The 13299-nt window shown below is 38.6% G+C and overlaps 1 protein-coding gene across 1 annotated transcript in view; it reads left to right on the top strand.

Annotated features, from left to right (window-relative positions):
- The window catches only part of plce1 (phospholipase C, epsilon 1), a 98801-nt gene that overhangs the window by 5185 nt on the left and 80317 nt on the right, over window positions 1-13299 (top strand). The window contains exon 2 of the mRNA XM_016240709.1: window positions 4117-5450. Within this exon, the coding sequence (XP_016096195.1) occupies window positions 4335-5450 (1116 nt within the window). The 5' untranslated portion in view covers window positions 4117-4334. The remainder of the gene's footprint in view (window positions 1-4116; window positions 5451-13299) is intronic.

The following is a 13299-nucleotide window of genomic DNA, read 5'->3' as shown; positions in this document are numbered from 1 at the left end:
CCATAAAATGTGCTGCACACATCTGAATATTTGGGTTGAACTGTTCTGGAACAGTGTTGTAAATACAACTTAACCACTGATTTCTAGTCGTGTCCTCTTTTGGAAGGTCAAACAAAGTAGTTTCGCTTTCACAACGAAACACAGCGTAACACACTGCGGCCTTGAGTGAGTGGAGGCCGGCGGATTCGACTAAGTAGCGTCCGGCAGGCTTGCGGCAACCACATGTGACGACCCCAGGCTGGACTCCGCTTCATCCACGGTGAAATCCGATCCAGCGATCCACAGCGTGAAGTTGATGTATTTCAACGACCCCGGGCTGGACTCCGCTTCATCCACGGTGAAATCCGATCCAGCGATCCACAGCGTGAAGTTGATGTATTTCATTAGCGATCAGCACGGATCAGCTCTAGGCATGACGAAGCGGATATCGTCCTCTTTTGCAAAGTAGTTTCGCTTTCACAACGAAACACAGCGTCTTCACGACATGGCGGCAGCAACAATACTTCAGCAAGAATAAAAGTTACGCCTTCTTTCTTTGCGTGAACATTTGGGCGGTGTTATGCAAATATTCCCACATTGTGATGTAGACATGTGGGGGCGTGTTAGAATGAGCCGTTTTAGGTAGGCGTGGTTAACTCTTAACTTTTATAAAGAATATCTCTTTGGATTTGAGACTTTAGTCTTTGCAACTTTACAGATCTTCTTTACGCACCAAGAGCTTGTAACACTTCAAAGAGAAAGGAAAAATTTAAATGGCATCATATGACCCCTTTAAGCACTATGCCTTCAGTTTTGTTTGCCGTTTGATGTTTCACATATGCAACAGAAATGGCAGCGCTTATGATTTCAACAACGCAGTGCTAATCTGGCTTCATGGTATAGGCCCCTGATCTAAACCAGGTTGTATTTGTTTGGTTTTGTCAACTCTAAACCTACTCCGAAACTCAGAGTTTGTTCAGCTTGCTTCATGCAACAGGCTGCAGGTAGCGTGTGATCCTCAGTCGTGTAGTGTATGATGCCCAGTTTTTCTATAGAAGAAAAATAGTGACAAATATCTTTGAAACAAAAAAAAACATGTTGAATTGCACTAACTGAAAATATTATGCATTGCATTAACAGTACTTGCATTTTAATGCCTTGTATTTTCAGGGCTTGCATTTTTAGGGGCTGAAATTCAACATAGCTTTTATTTAAGCTGTGAATATTTCAATTCAAATAATTTCTCACACATTTTCGATTATGCGACTAACAACAGATGGAGATCATGCATCGGTACTCTATAAAACATGTTGAATTGCACTAACTGAAAATATTATGCATTGCATTAACAGTACTTGCATTTTAATGCCTTGTATTTTCAGGGCTTGCATTTTTAGGGGCTGAAATTCAACATAGCTTTTATTAAGCTGTGAATATTTCAATTCAAATAATTTCTCACACATTTTCGATTATGCGAGCACTGTTAATGCAATGCATTATTTTTTAGGTAGTGCAATTCAACATGCTTTTTTGTCTTAAAGACATTAGTCGAAATTTGTAAAGTGAAATAAAATGGACTGAAAATTGCCTGTCGAATATTATACACTGTATTTTTATACAGATTGACTATTTTGGAAGTGAACTCTGGAAGGTGAATATGAATTATTGTATATTTAATTATGAAAATGTGTGTGAAATGTTATTATTTAAAATATTCACTGCTTAAATAAACAACTGTTAAATTCCGGCATTAAAATGCAAGCACTGTTAATGCAATGCATTATTTTTTAGGTAGTGCAATTCAACATGCTTTTTTGTCTTAAAGACATTAGTCATTATTTTTCTTCCTTATTTTTTCAGCAAATGTATGATGCCTAATGTTTTAACATATGAACAGATTTTAAAACATCAGGCGTCGCATCATACACTTGCTGAGTTTGTTAAAGTTGTAAAAGACTTTGTAAAAGTGTAGTGTATTCCAGCCTTAACTGCAGTAACACTGGTTGGAGATCAACAACAGCTGACCTAGTTTTATTTATGATGGGCTGTTAGCTTAGATTACCTTTATCTGTATTAAACCTGCATGTATGTTGTCATTGATGGCATTGTTTACCCACACATAAACTTTATTTTATTAAGATGAACTGTTCCAAGTCTGGATGAGGCTTTGCTCCTGTAGCCGCCTGTTGCATGGGAACAGAATCAAGCTAGATCAGATAATTAGCTTGTGCTGGCTTCAGAAAAGACGGGGAGAAGGAGGGGGTGCGGAGGTGGATTTGGGGAGGTGGGAATTCCCGTAATTTCCAAGCATTACAATGGCCTCATGCCTCAACAGACACTCATCCCCACCCTCCTCACTGGAGTCACGATATGCAGCCTCTTTATTGCTACAGTTCATAGTTTAGATAAGTAAAAGGTGTCTTTGACAAGTTCAGGTTTTTAGGGCACAAATGCACATAACACCCACTGCAGGCAGGCTGACAAGTCAGTCTTGGTAAATGACCACAGGAAATGATCATGACAGATTGGATACAATCTCACATAATGTAAAATATACAAATAAAGGCTTGCAGTACTTCTAAGCTTTCACAGCTGTTAAAAGAACTGTAATTAGTTGAGTTTGCCAAGACGAGCGATTATTGTTGCTCTTTAAACCCCTAATGTCAGATGCACTATTAGAACAGCCCTATATACATTGACGATGGGACCCGAGTTCAGAGACCAGCAGTTCATAGAGACTTGGGGGGTGGGTTTTTTAACCAGTATGTAACCCTCCAGAACACCCATCAGTCAGCTAACAACTGGCCAGAATGAAAGTGAAATGAAAAACCTATATTTTGCCATCGCTTCATAGTCAGACTACCTCATGAAGTCATGTGAACATATGACAGTTTGTCATAAGGACAAAGGTGTGTCAGGTTTATCTGTCCTGTGATCTCTTTCTACAGCAGGAATGCATATGTAATGTGCTTTAGTAATGTTGGAGAATAAATTCTGGGTGCAGATAAGGACAAAACCTTTTAAATGGCTTCACAGGTATTGTTTACCTTATTCCAAATCATACAAGTGTTTTGAGTGGAGAACAGAAGAACGGGACATTATTCACAGATAAAAATGATCTTGACTGAAGCTCTGAAAACATATTTGCTTTCAGATTTAAAAGTGGTTTGGTGATGTCTGTGATTGGAAAATGCCACTTGCATGTCTCATGAGTAAATAATGTCAGCATTTTCCATTTTGGTGAATTGTTCCCTAATTTTAGGTGTATAAATCAACCACATCACCTGTTTTAAGCAGTGGCCTACTGGCCTTGCGACATAATAGTTGCTCAGTTTTGCACCACTCACATTTAAAAAAAAAAGAAAATATAAAAATGTAGAGTTTGTAGACAGTCAGCATTGATTGTTTTATTCAGCCTGAGAAATAGATTGTCCCTACACAATTTTAGCAGTGTTGTAGTGTCTTTGACACTCTTCCCTTTCACCAAGTCCATGTCTGATTACAAGCACTCAAGTGCTGAGTTATGAAAGAACTACTCCTCACTGTGTTAGCGCAGTGATTTATCGTTGACTGTGTGGGTGTGGGAACTGAGCCATGTTTGAAGACTCTGACTGGCTGAATTCACCCAGAATCAATGCAGTGAATGCCCCCCTTTAATCTCATTCATCCTACCCCCTCCAAGCAAGGCTTTACATTCCAGAGACCCGTGGGTTTGTATAGGACTGTGGGGCTGCAGCCTGTAGTAAGATTTTGGACAGCTGTGTGATTTCCTGAGAGGGAGATATTAATGAGTGGATTTGAATTTTCATTTCATGCTGTCAAAATGGACATCCTGTCCTTTAAATATTTCTTCAGTGTTTTAAACAACGTTTGTAAATGAAGTGCAATTTTAACAACTTCCCCAGATAGCACCTAGTAAGACACAAAACAGCTTGGCTCTGATAAGGATTGAGAAATTTTCTAGCCTTGCCCAGGCCATGTAAATCCAGTGTGTTACAGTATGTTTATGTTCTTGCTCTTGCATTGTCATATTTCTTCATTTATTCAGTGAACATTTTCAGTTCACTTAAAATAATGTGGGGCAAGAGATGTTGTTTATTGAATTTTTTATTTTTTGTTGCTTCCCCTCTCGTCTAGTGTTCTGAGCCCCTGAGGTCTTGGGAGTCGGGAGGGGTGAAAAAATTGAGAAGACACAGCCGTCACTTTCTGCGGCAGTCATCCTAAAGCTTCCGCTTCAGACAGACCCGCTGAGATACTCTCTCATCCCAAGGCTATCTTCTCTAGGGGTGGTTTGCCAGAACATTTTCTTTGGTGTAAGTTGAGCAAGGAGGATCTGTCATCAGGTGCCAAGTGATATGAGGGTTCGTGTGGAGAGACAGGCGCATATTGGCCTCATGAGCTCCATGGCCTCCGAGAAGACATCCGCTGTGCTGGGAGTGAAGAGTCTCGGAAAGGAGACTTCGGCAAGTAATGGAGATGCTCTCATATCCATGAACTACGGCTTGCCTGTGAGCGTATCCCCTCAGGCTCTGGTCCATTATTCATTCGGGACTTTGGAGGGGAACTTACTGGGGACAGAGGGCAGAATACTGAAGTCTTTGGATACTAGGTCTAAGAGTTTGGATTGCTTAGATGAGACCTACAGGTCCAAAAACTGCAGCTGTGGGGCTGCAAGGCACGGGGAAGAAGGGTTGTACATTTGCCAGATGTGTGGGTTTTGCGATCCAGTGGAAAGCGAAGAAGGCTGCCCGGAGAATAGCTTTCCTCCTAGAAGCTGGGGAACGGTGCCCCAGCAGAGGAAAGCAGAAGGGTTTTCTTCTGATGTTACTTGCCTTGCTGAAGAACAGCCAACGTTGAGTGACTCGGATGGTGAACTGTGCCAGATGGAACTCGTAATCAGCCAAAACACGGAGAGCCTGCCCTTCTGCGGGCTGGATTTGAGGCGAAACAGTGTGCCAGTATCCTCACCACAAGGGCCTCGATGCACCAATGGCTGCGGCACTGCCATGTATAACAAATTGTGTGACAGAACGGACTTCGTATGTGCCGTGTGCCATAAAAATGGCTTCTCTAGTCTGGAAAGGCTCAACAGGAAAACCAAACCCATATGCTCTCAGGGCAGATGCCTTAAGAGGTCCACGCCCTTCATGTTGTCTGTACCTGACTGTAGTGACAGCGAGGGCACTGTGTCTGACAGCGAGTTTGTGCGTAACAAGAAAGAGCGCTCTACTGTCCTTGTGAGGAGGTACCTCAAGAACAATCAGAAGATCAAAAAGACAGTGTGCACCGGCACCAGAGCTATAGTGAGGACTCTACCCACCGGCTGCTTCTCTGACAGAATCTGGGAGTCTGTTTGTGGGAAAACATGCCAACTTGGCAATGAGGCGAGAGGATACAGCAGAGCGCTTCAGGCCATCCAGCTGCAGGTTTCCAGGGCCCTTCTCACATACCTAGGGGTCAGGTTTGCAGAGGTAAGGTCAATTTCTGTTCTCACTAAAGCTCTACATGGTATGAATGCTTCCTTCATGAACTGGCGGTTGTTCAGGTGTTACGTTAAAGCTCTATGAATGTGCCTCTCTCACTGTTGGTGCCACAGTTCCTGCTCTGAATGTTTGTGTTGTATCTCATGATTTGAAATAAGCATTAGAGTGAAATTCTTTGCTGTTTTATCAAGTGTGTATTTTTTTTTATCACTGAACAAATAATTACAATTAAACCCTGCATTCTAAGCTTGATTATTGGGTGCATAATTAGTGGTTCTTGCTATTTCAATTGCTCATATGTATAGTTCTGCAATCTTTCTGACTTTTCAAAACCCCTCACTATTAAACCATTTGTGCTACAGTCATGAATGATACCTCAAATCATGCGGCTAGTTGAGGAGAGTTATGATATTACTTACTAAGTGATCAGGCTTGTGTTTTTTCCAAGCTGACTAAACTGGCTGAAAAGTACCCTAGACTCAAGAAGGGACACTTCTAAAGTGTTTAGGTTGTTTGCTAGGTGCATATCTAGTGTCCATATCTGTGCATATCTATGCAACCATCTAGCAAACAACTTGAACACTTTTGAATGTTTTTAAAAGTAAAACTTTATTTTGAAGTGAAATTGTTCCATTGTTACATTTTATTAAAACTTGGGATTTATTAACTAAGCCCGAACTAGGTTATTCTAATGGAAAACAGGAAATTACTGTTGATTTTTGACATGCTGTGGAATATCCCAGATGTCTTTATTATCTATTATTATACTCCTTGGTTTGTATGTTATATAACTTGTTTGCTGTCTTGGTTCTGCCATTGTACATTTAAGACTTTTTTTTTCCCAAAGTATTTTCATGAATTTCATGAATATAAATTAAACTAGACCATTAAATATTTAATACAATGTGTAATTAATTTTTTGTATTCATTTTGCAGATGGTTTTATCATATATGCTCACTATAATATTTTTTTGGGAGATTAAATTAGTGCTTGTTTGGGCTTTATTTCAGTTTTAAATTACTTGGCATTAGGTTTGTAATTGCTTTATCTGTGGATTTTCCCTTTAACTGGCTGCCTGCCACAGAGAATGATGGGGAATATACTTTTGTTGCACAAGCCTGTCGCCTCATAAATGGGTTAAAGAAGCAGTCTGGAAAGCTTTATAGCTCTTCTTTATCAACAGTACACAACATGCATACAAACGAAATGTACCGCCACAATGAGCATTTGATTATGACTACTTGCGACCTAACTTAGAAAGGCAGGACTCAAAGTTTTGAAAAACATGTAACTCTTGACTGCTGGGGTCAACCGGTGAGTAGGGCTGTCACGGTTAGGAAATTTCCCTTGCGGTTATTATGGGTGGCTCAATAGCGCGATATGCGGTATTACCGTGTTTTTTTTAAAAATTTATTTATTATTTTTTTTACAAACCTTATTTATCCTGATTTTACTGCATACAAAGCTTTATTGTTGAGTTATTATGTAGCATGTGTTGCTTTTTAACTGACAGAGAGACACGTTTTAAAAATTTTTGTTTATTGTTAAATGCCAAACAGCAATAAGAACATGCCTTTTCCAATTAAAAAAACTAAAGAAATAAAAAAAAAATTCTAAAGTGTCAAATGAAAACAAGCAATAAGAAAATCCGTTTTCCAATTTGAAAAACGAAAGAATTCTAAAGTATCACATGAAAACAAAGTGTTGGCCTAAGTGAAAATACAGAGAATAAACAAAATATTATTTAATAGTTAAAGAATGTGATTTAGACCTGGGTTAACATGTCCTTGTTTTGCGCTAGGAAAACCAACATATTAACCTTATGTGGTTTCAGGGAGGATCACATGGGGGTAACAATATTTTCAGCGGCACTGAAAACCCTTTCTGACGGTGTGCTCGTTGCACAAATACACATGTATTTGCGCGCGACTTTGGACAGCAGCGGAAATCTAGACTGATTATCGCGCCACCAGGACAGTGGATTCGCATTGGGGTCTATGCACTCCTCCTGCAGGTAGCGCATGAGCTCGTTATCTGCTCGCGCTCTCTTGGGTATGGGCGCTGATGCAGAGGGTGTCCGTGACTTCAGCAGGTCTCCAAGAGTCTTTTTCTTTGCTGCTGGTAGCACCACCGCTTGCCCTTCGTCTCCAACCACTGACGCACTGGCAGCGCTCCCTTCGTTGTCCTCTCCCACCATCTCTTCGATGATGTTGAATTTTGTCTCCGTGTCATTGATATAATTTGCCCCTATTTCGAGGATCTAAAAAACAGGCCTTTTCCAAAAGTTTGTGTAAGGCAGCTGGTTCATACTTACCCTGTAGATTACTGCACATTTTGTGCTTTATGTCCGATGTTAATGTGGTATCCTCATTTAATGGTTTAAGCATATCTTCTGTCAGGAGTTTAAGGGCGGGTTTGACTGAAGACACTGTAACGTAGCTCTCGCCAGACAGCAGATCCGTAAACGAAACACTGCGGTTGCCGCAATTTCTGCGGTTGGCTCGTCAATAGCGCGGTATTACAATATTGCGGTTATCGCGACAGCCCTTCCGGTGAGCATTTAAATCATAAAGTTTCCCATGGGATATTTGCCTGTCCGTCTGGACTTTAAATGAAATGACAGACTGCTCATTCTGATTAAGCTGAGCTTGTTCTTTTAATGTGTTCTTACGCTTTTACTGGTGTTTGTGCACGGGCTCAGATGTTGATGCTCAGAGCAAAGAGCTTCTCACTCAGGAGTGTGTTTTTAAGGCAGGCCTTTTTATGGCATCCAAGAGGCATCTGCTAATCGTCTCCATTTGTGATTATAGCAGCAGTAGGGAGGAAGTGCAGAGTTGAAACTCTGACCTCCCACGGCCTTGACCCCTGTTTTTTTTGTCTCAGTGGATGCCACAGAGGAGTCAAAGGAGCTTATGAGATTGCAAGTAGGGGACAGTAACCACAGTGTTGTTTGTGGTTTATACAACAGCCATGAGATTATTCATGACTTATGCTCCTCTTTCAGATGAATGTTTAAAATGGAACTTAATAGTTCCCACAAAAGAAAGAAAGTCGTAAGAGTTTGGAAAGACCTGTAAATATTGACAGATTTTCATCTTGCATGAACTATTCATTAAAGATGTTATTTGGGTTTGTGACGTGAAAAGAGAGAATATGATGAAAATGGAATTTACTACAGCCCTCTCTGGTATTAAAGGAAATGAGCCAAATAGCGGTTGCCTGCCCTGCCACAGGAAGATAAATACTGCCTCGTGATTGACTAATTAGCACCTGATGGAGAACAGCAGGGTCAGAGATCTCCAAACAAGTAATGACTAATGACCACTCTGATAAAAGGTCTGTCAGTGACCCAAAAAGACTAAAGATGAAAAAACAGGCTAGAAGGTAATAAGTGTGGACTAGAGTTTCCTTGAATTTTTAGCTCAGTTTTTAAAGAGCATAAAGTAAAATAAAAAGCAGTGTTGAGGAAATTGTTTTGAAACTGTAGTTTCTCAAATTAAAGTAGTCTACTGGTAAGATTATAAATAAATGTTAATGATCATATTATTATTATTATTATAATTATGATATGTTGATAATTTTTTTAAACCAGTTTGTTTTGAACTGTCTGAAAGAACACTAAAATCAACTTCCCTGTGCTTATCATAAGGCTTTGAGATGACAATTTATGAGAGCACATTTCCTTATTGCCTCACTCCGCTTACTTGGCTGTAAAACTGCGTTTGCATTACAATGTCACAAAAGAAAAAAGAAAAAAAAACACATTTGGTCACGCTACACCACTACTCATTGAAAAAAAAAAAACAGCTTATTGCTGGAAAAATGACTATTTCAAAACAATGGAGCTGTGATCATGTAGTAAGCATTGCTATATTGTATCAAAATACCCAAAAGGAAGACATTGATATGGCTATCAAACAAGTGATGTGACTAAACGATACACCTCAACTCATTCCTCTCATTCTTGCAAAGCAAACCAGCCCCATAATTATTTCCCTCATGGACAGAGACCACCTAGAGTGTCTCGCCATCAACAGCCCAAACCACATCATATCCTGACTGAGACCATTGGAGAGACTGGCAGGTACTGATAAGACCGGTCTAACTCTCACTAGCACACTGGTGTCAGTGAGCAGAGCGCTCATCTACGTGCCAAACAAAACACAGGTCGAGGCTGGGGGGAGGGACACGGTGACCATGATACTGCACACAAAGTATGCCTTGTGTTTCTAAGAACTCAGGATGCACAATGAGCCATTTAGAGGAGTTTCTTCTACACTTCATTCTCATAAAATCAAGGCTGTGTTGAGGCGGCAAAGTGGGTGTTCGTGAGCACCTCTGAAACCTAAAATGTCAAATTAGACACTATACTGTCTTTTGGACTTCACGTACAGCGACCATAGCAAAGCCACAAGTTCAGATCAGGTGCACCATTTGATACGGGCCAATATTTACTCAAAATTCTTAGAAACCTTGTCTAATCACTCATTTTTGGAACTGTTATCAGCCAATGCAGATAATAAGTCAAATAATGGATAATCTGTCAGGCAGATGTATTGATGCTACATTGAACCTTGAACTGTGTTTTAGTGAAGCAACCAGGAGTTCAAAGGGGTTTTGTGTTTAATAGGCTAAAGTTCTAAAATCAAATAACTTTTGTAATAAATCTAGTCTATTGAAACAGAAATGGACAGAACAGGAAAGCAGGTGCTCTTGAGAATAGCTCTCAGGAATATCCTTTTGGTGGACTCTGCTCAAACTCAATGTTTGATTAGCTCTTGTAGAAGCGGAATGGATTCTGGGCCCAAAATACACCTGGACATGGACTGAATTATACTGTCTGTGTTACAAATGTGTAGCTAAAAAGCTGCAGAAGTCGACACAGCTCAATCACTTATTGTTTCTGATGTCTCATTGAATCTAGTAACACTCCAAAGAGAAAGGAAAACTTGAAATCGCATCATATGACCCCTTTAACATTACATCCTTTTTGTTAGCAGATAGTGGCACCTTTTTATTAATCTCATAATTTGCTTCACTCTAGATTTAGGTAAATTATCAAATTGTGGGCCTCAGGACGATAATGAAATGTTTTTTTACATTTAAATTTTCACATTTTCAGGGTTCTTATAAGTGGAAGTTGTCATAGTTGAGTAAACTTCTATAATGGTGAATGGAAACTACAACAAAAATTATTTTTGCATTTCCATTTACCCCAAATAGCAAAATTAAAGAAAAAAAATAAATAAAAATCACTATAGCATTTCTGTGACTTTCCAAGAGAAAAGTAAAGCTTAAGAGATTGAATTACAGTGGTCAGAAGAGAGAAAGATGTCAAATTGCTGTTGCATTAGAAATGCCCACACAGCAGCGTTAACTAGTTTTCTGAAATTTAATGCCAGTGTAATGTAACAAAGTATAATGTTATAAATGTAGATTCAATAAAATAAAAAAATAAAACCTTTGTTAGATTTACGATGTTAATAAAATCTTTTTTTTTTTTTTTTTCTGTAAAAAGAAACATTAAAAAAGGAGTATGATTGTTTCAAATAACCCAAGTCTGTAATATCATGAGTGAAGAACAACGGTAAACTGAATCACTTTGCCAGCAGGTTAATTACTTCAGCCAAACACATCCTGTATGAGATTAATCAGATATATACAACATAAATGTAATATTACAACTTAAATTTACAAAAGTGAACTTTACCGTGCAGTCAAGTTCACGTTTGCAGACTTAAGTATGATTAAAGATGATATTTTAGTGCATTGTTACAGGAAGAGCATGTTACAGGGATGTGCTCTTCCTGTAACAATGCATTAAAATATGGGAATCTAAAGTATTTCAGGGATCTAGACCAAAAATAATAATAATTTTAAGGAGCCATTGGCTCCTATAAAAAACAAAATTAGGTGACAAATTATTTTTTAAATGTCACAGAATAAACGTGTTTTATTTTTTAACACTTTAACATTTCAGTCATTCTGTCATGTGTTTATGTCTCATCTTTTCTTGTCTTTATCAGCATTTTAATCCATCTTCTAGATGTCCTGGGAACTAAGGTTCACTTAAAGTTGGAACTAAATGTCTTTTCCAACTTGAGAGCTATACAGTCTCAAAGAACTGTTTATTACACAGAATCTGTGCCAATATCACAGACCATAATTAATCAATTTATATAGATCTCAGCAAGAACTTCACTCGCAAATTAATATTTTTGGAGCAGTCTGGTGCCCTGAATTTACAATGTTTACAATTTACAGTAGTGTTCTGATTATAATATATTATGTAAATAATATCTGTATTGCCGCTGGACATCTTGCACTTAAGTGTATTTTTATTATCAAAATGATTCCGGGCCTCACCCTTTTAAAGCCAGTCTGGACGGCATGCTGTCTTAACACTAAGCAATCAGGCCTGGTACCACCCAGAGTCATCAAAATCATGATCTTTTTTTTTTTTTTTCTTGAAAATTTTATTTTTTCAGTGAATCTTGAATGCATAAGTAATACTGTGTATGTATGTATATATATATATATATATATATATATACACACACACACACCTAACTCTTAGGTCAAAATGCAAGGCAGCATATTTAGTGAGATCCTTATATCGGCCTGGCTGTTATATCGCTTAGCAAGCAGCAAAAACAGAGGAGATGGCAGATAAATTTAAAGTGACATCCAGCTTTGCTAATCCATAATTCATGCTCTAGTTATTTAATAGGGTAATTTGGATTTCAATGAAATACCTAAAGGCAAGTGAGTCACTCATCTTATGACACAGCTAGTTCACGTCAAACTACACGTAAACAAGTATATGGATGGTGTTCAGACTGAACTGCTCTAATCGTGATTGATTGAGATTGTCCTATCTTTCCCTCCTAAGTGTTTTGTCTTAACCTGTTATTTGTGTTGTCCTCAGAGGTTTGCCGGCAGTTGAGGGTGTTACTCTGGGAAGGTGTGGTTTGCTGTTGTCTCTGTGATTCAGAGCTGCCAGGAATGTGCAGGGCAGGCTGCTTTCAGTCCCAGCTGGACCAACAGCTCAGATTTTAGGCTGCTGATACAGACTGTTGCTCCACTGAAAGACAATAGTGTGTCTTTTCAAGCTTTCGTCATGCTACGTGCTGTCCAATCTGTTTTTCATGTTTATTTGCTCAGAGGCAGATGAAGGTGTCAAACACTGTCAAATGATAGTACATAATACATTATAGAAGAACCAATTTATTGTGTGTAATAGTTCAAGTCTAGGAATCATGAATTCCTCTGACAGACTGGGAAAGTAGATGGACATCAAGTTTAACATATTTGTTGTCATGTTCTCTGGAGGGTAAGCAATCCCAGCGGTGAACTCTCTCTGTGTGTGTGTGTGTGTGTGTGTGTGTGTGTGTGTGTGTGTGTCATGAAAAACAAACACCCAGAAAGACCAAAGGCTCAAGCTTTCCACTGCAGGGAGAGTACATTCCCTTTCACCAATCCTGACAGTATGTGAGCAGTAAACGCTAGTATTTCATCTTATTCTGTCTCTGGAAAGTGACAGAGTATATAATGTATATTGCCACAGTGATAAAATAATTGTATATTTTCCATTAAGATTAGGAGAGTTTCCGTCATTATAAAAACAAGTTATCATCGTCATCTGATCTATACAATGAAAAAAAGTATAATGTGTACGTAATTACAGGCTATTATTTAAATGTAATTGAAAATAGAATAATTTATATTATATAATATATATCTATATTTTTTAATTAGATATAATGAAAAATAAAAAATACATACAATTTTTCTATAAAATTTAAATTGTCGTAATGTATCCAGTAAAAATTTTTT

The sequence above is a fragment of the Sinocyclocheilus grahami genome, unplaced genomic scaffold (genome assembly GCF_001515645.1).
Source record: "Sinocyclocheilus grahami isolate Dianchi unplaced genomic scaffold, SAMN03320097.WGS_v1.1 scaffold599.1, whole genome shotgun sequence".
NCBI classification, from domain to species: domain Eukaryota; kingdom Metazoa; phylum Chordata; class Actinopteri; order Cypriniformes; family Cyprinidae; genus Sinocyclocheilus; species Sinocyclocheilus grahami.
The sequence above is the reverse complement of the archived record's forward strand: the minus strand, read 5'-3'. Positions and strand labels throughout refer to the sequence as shown.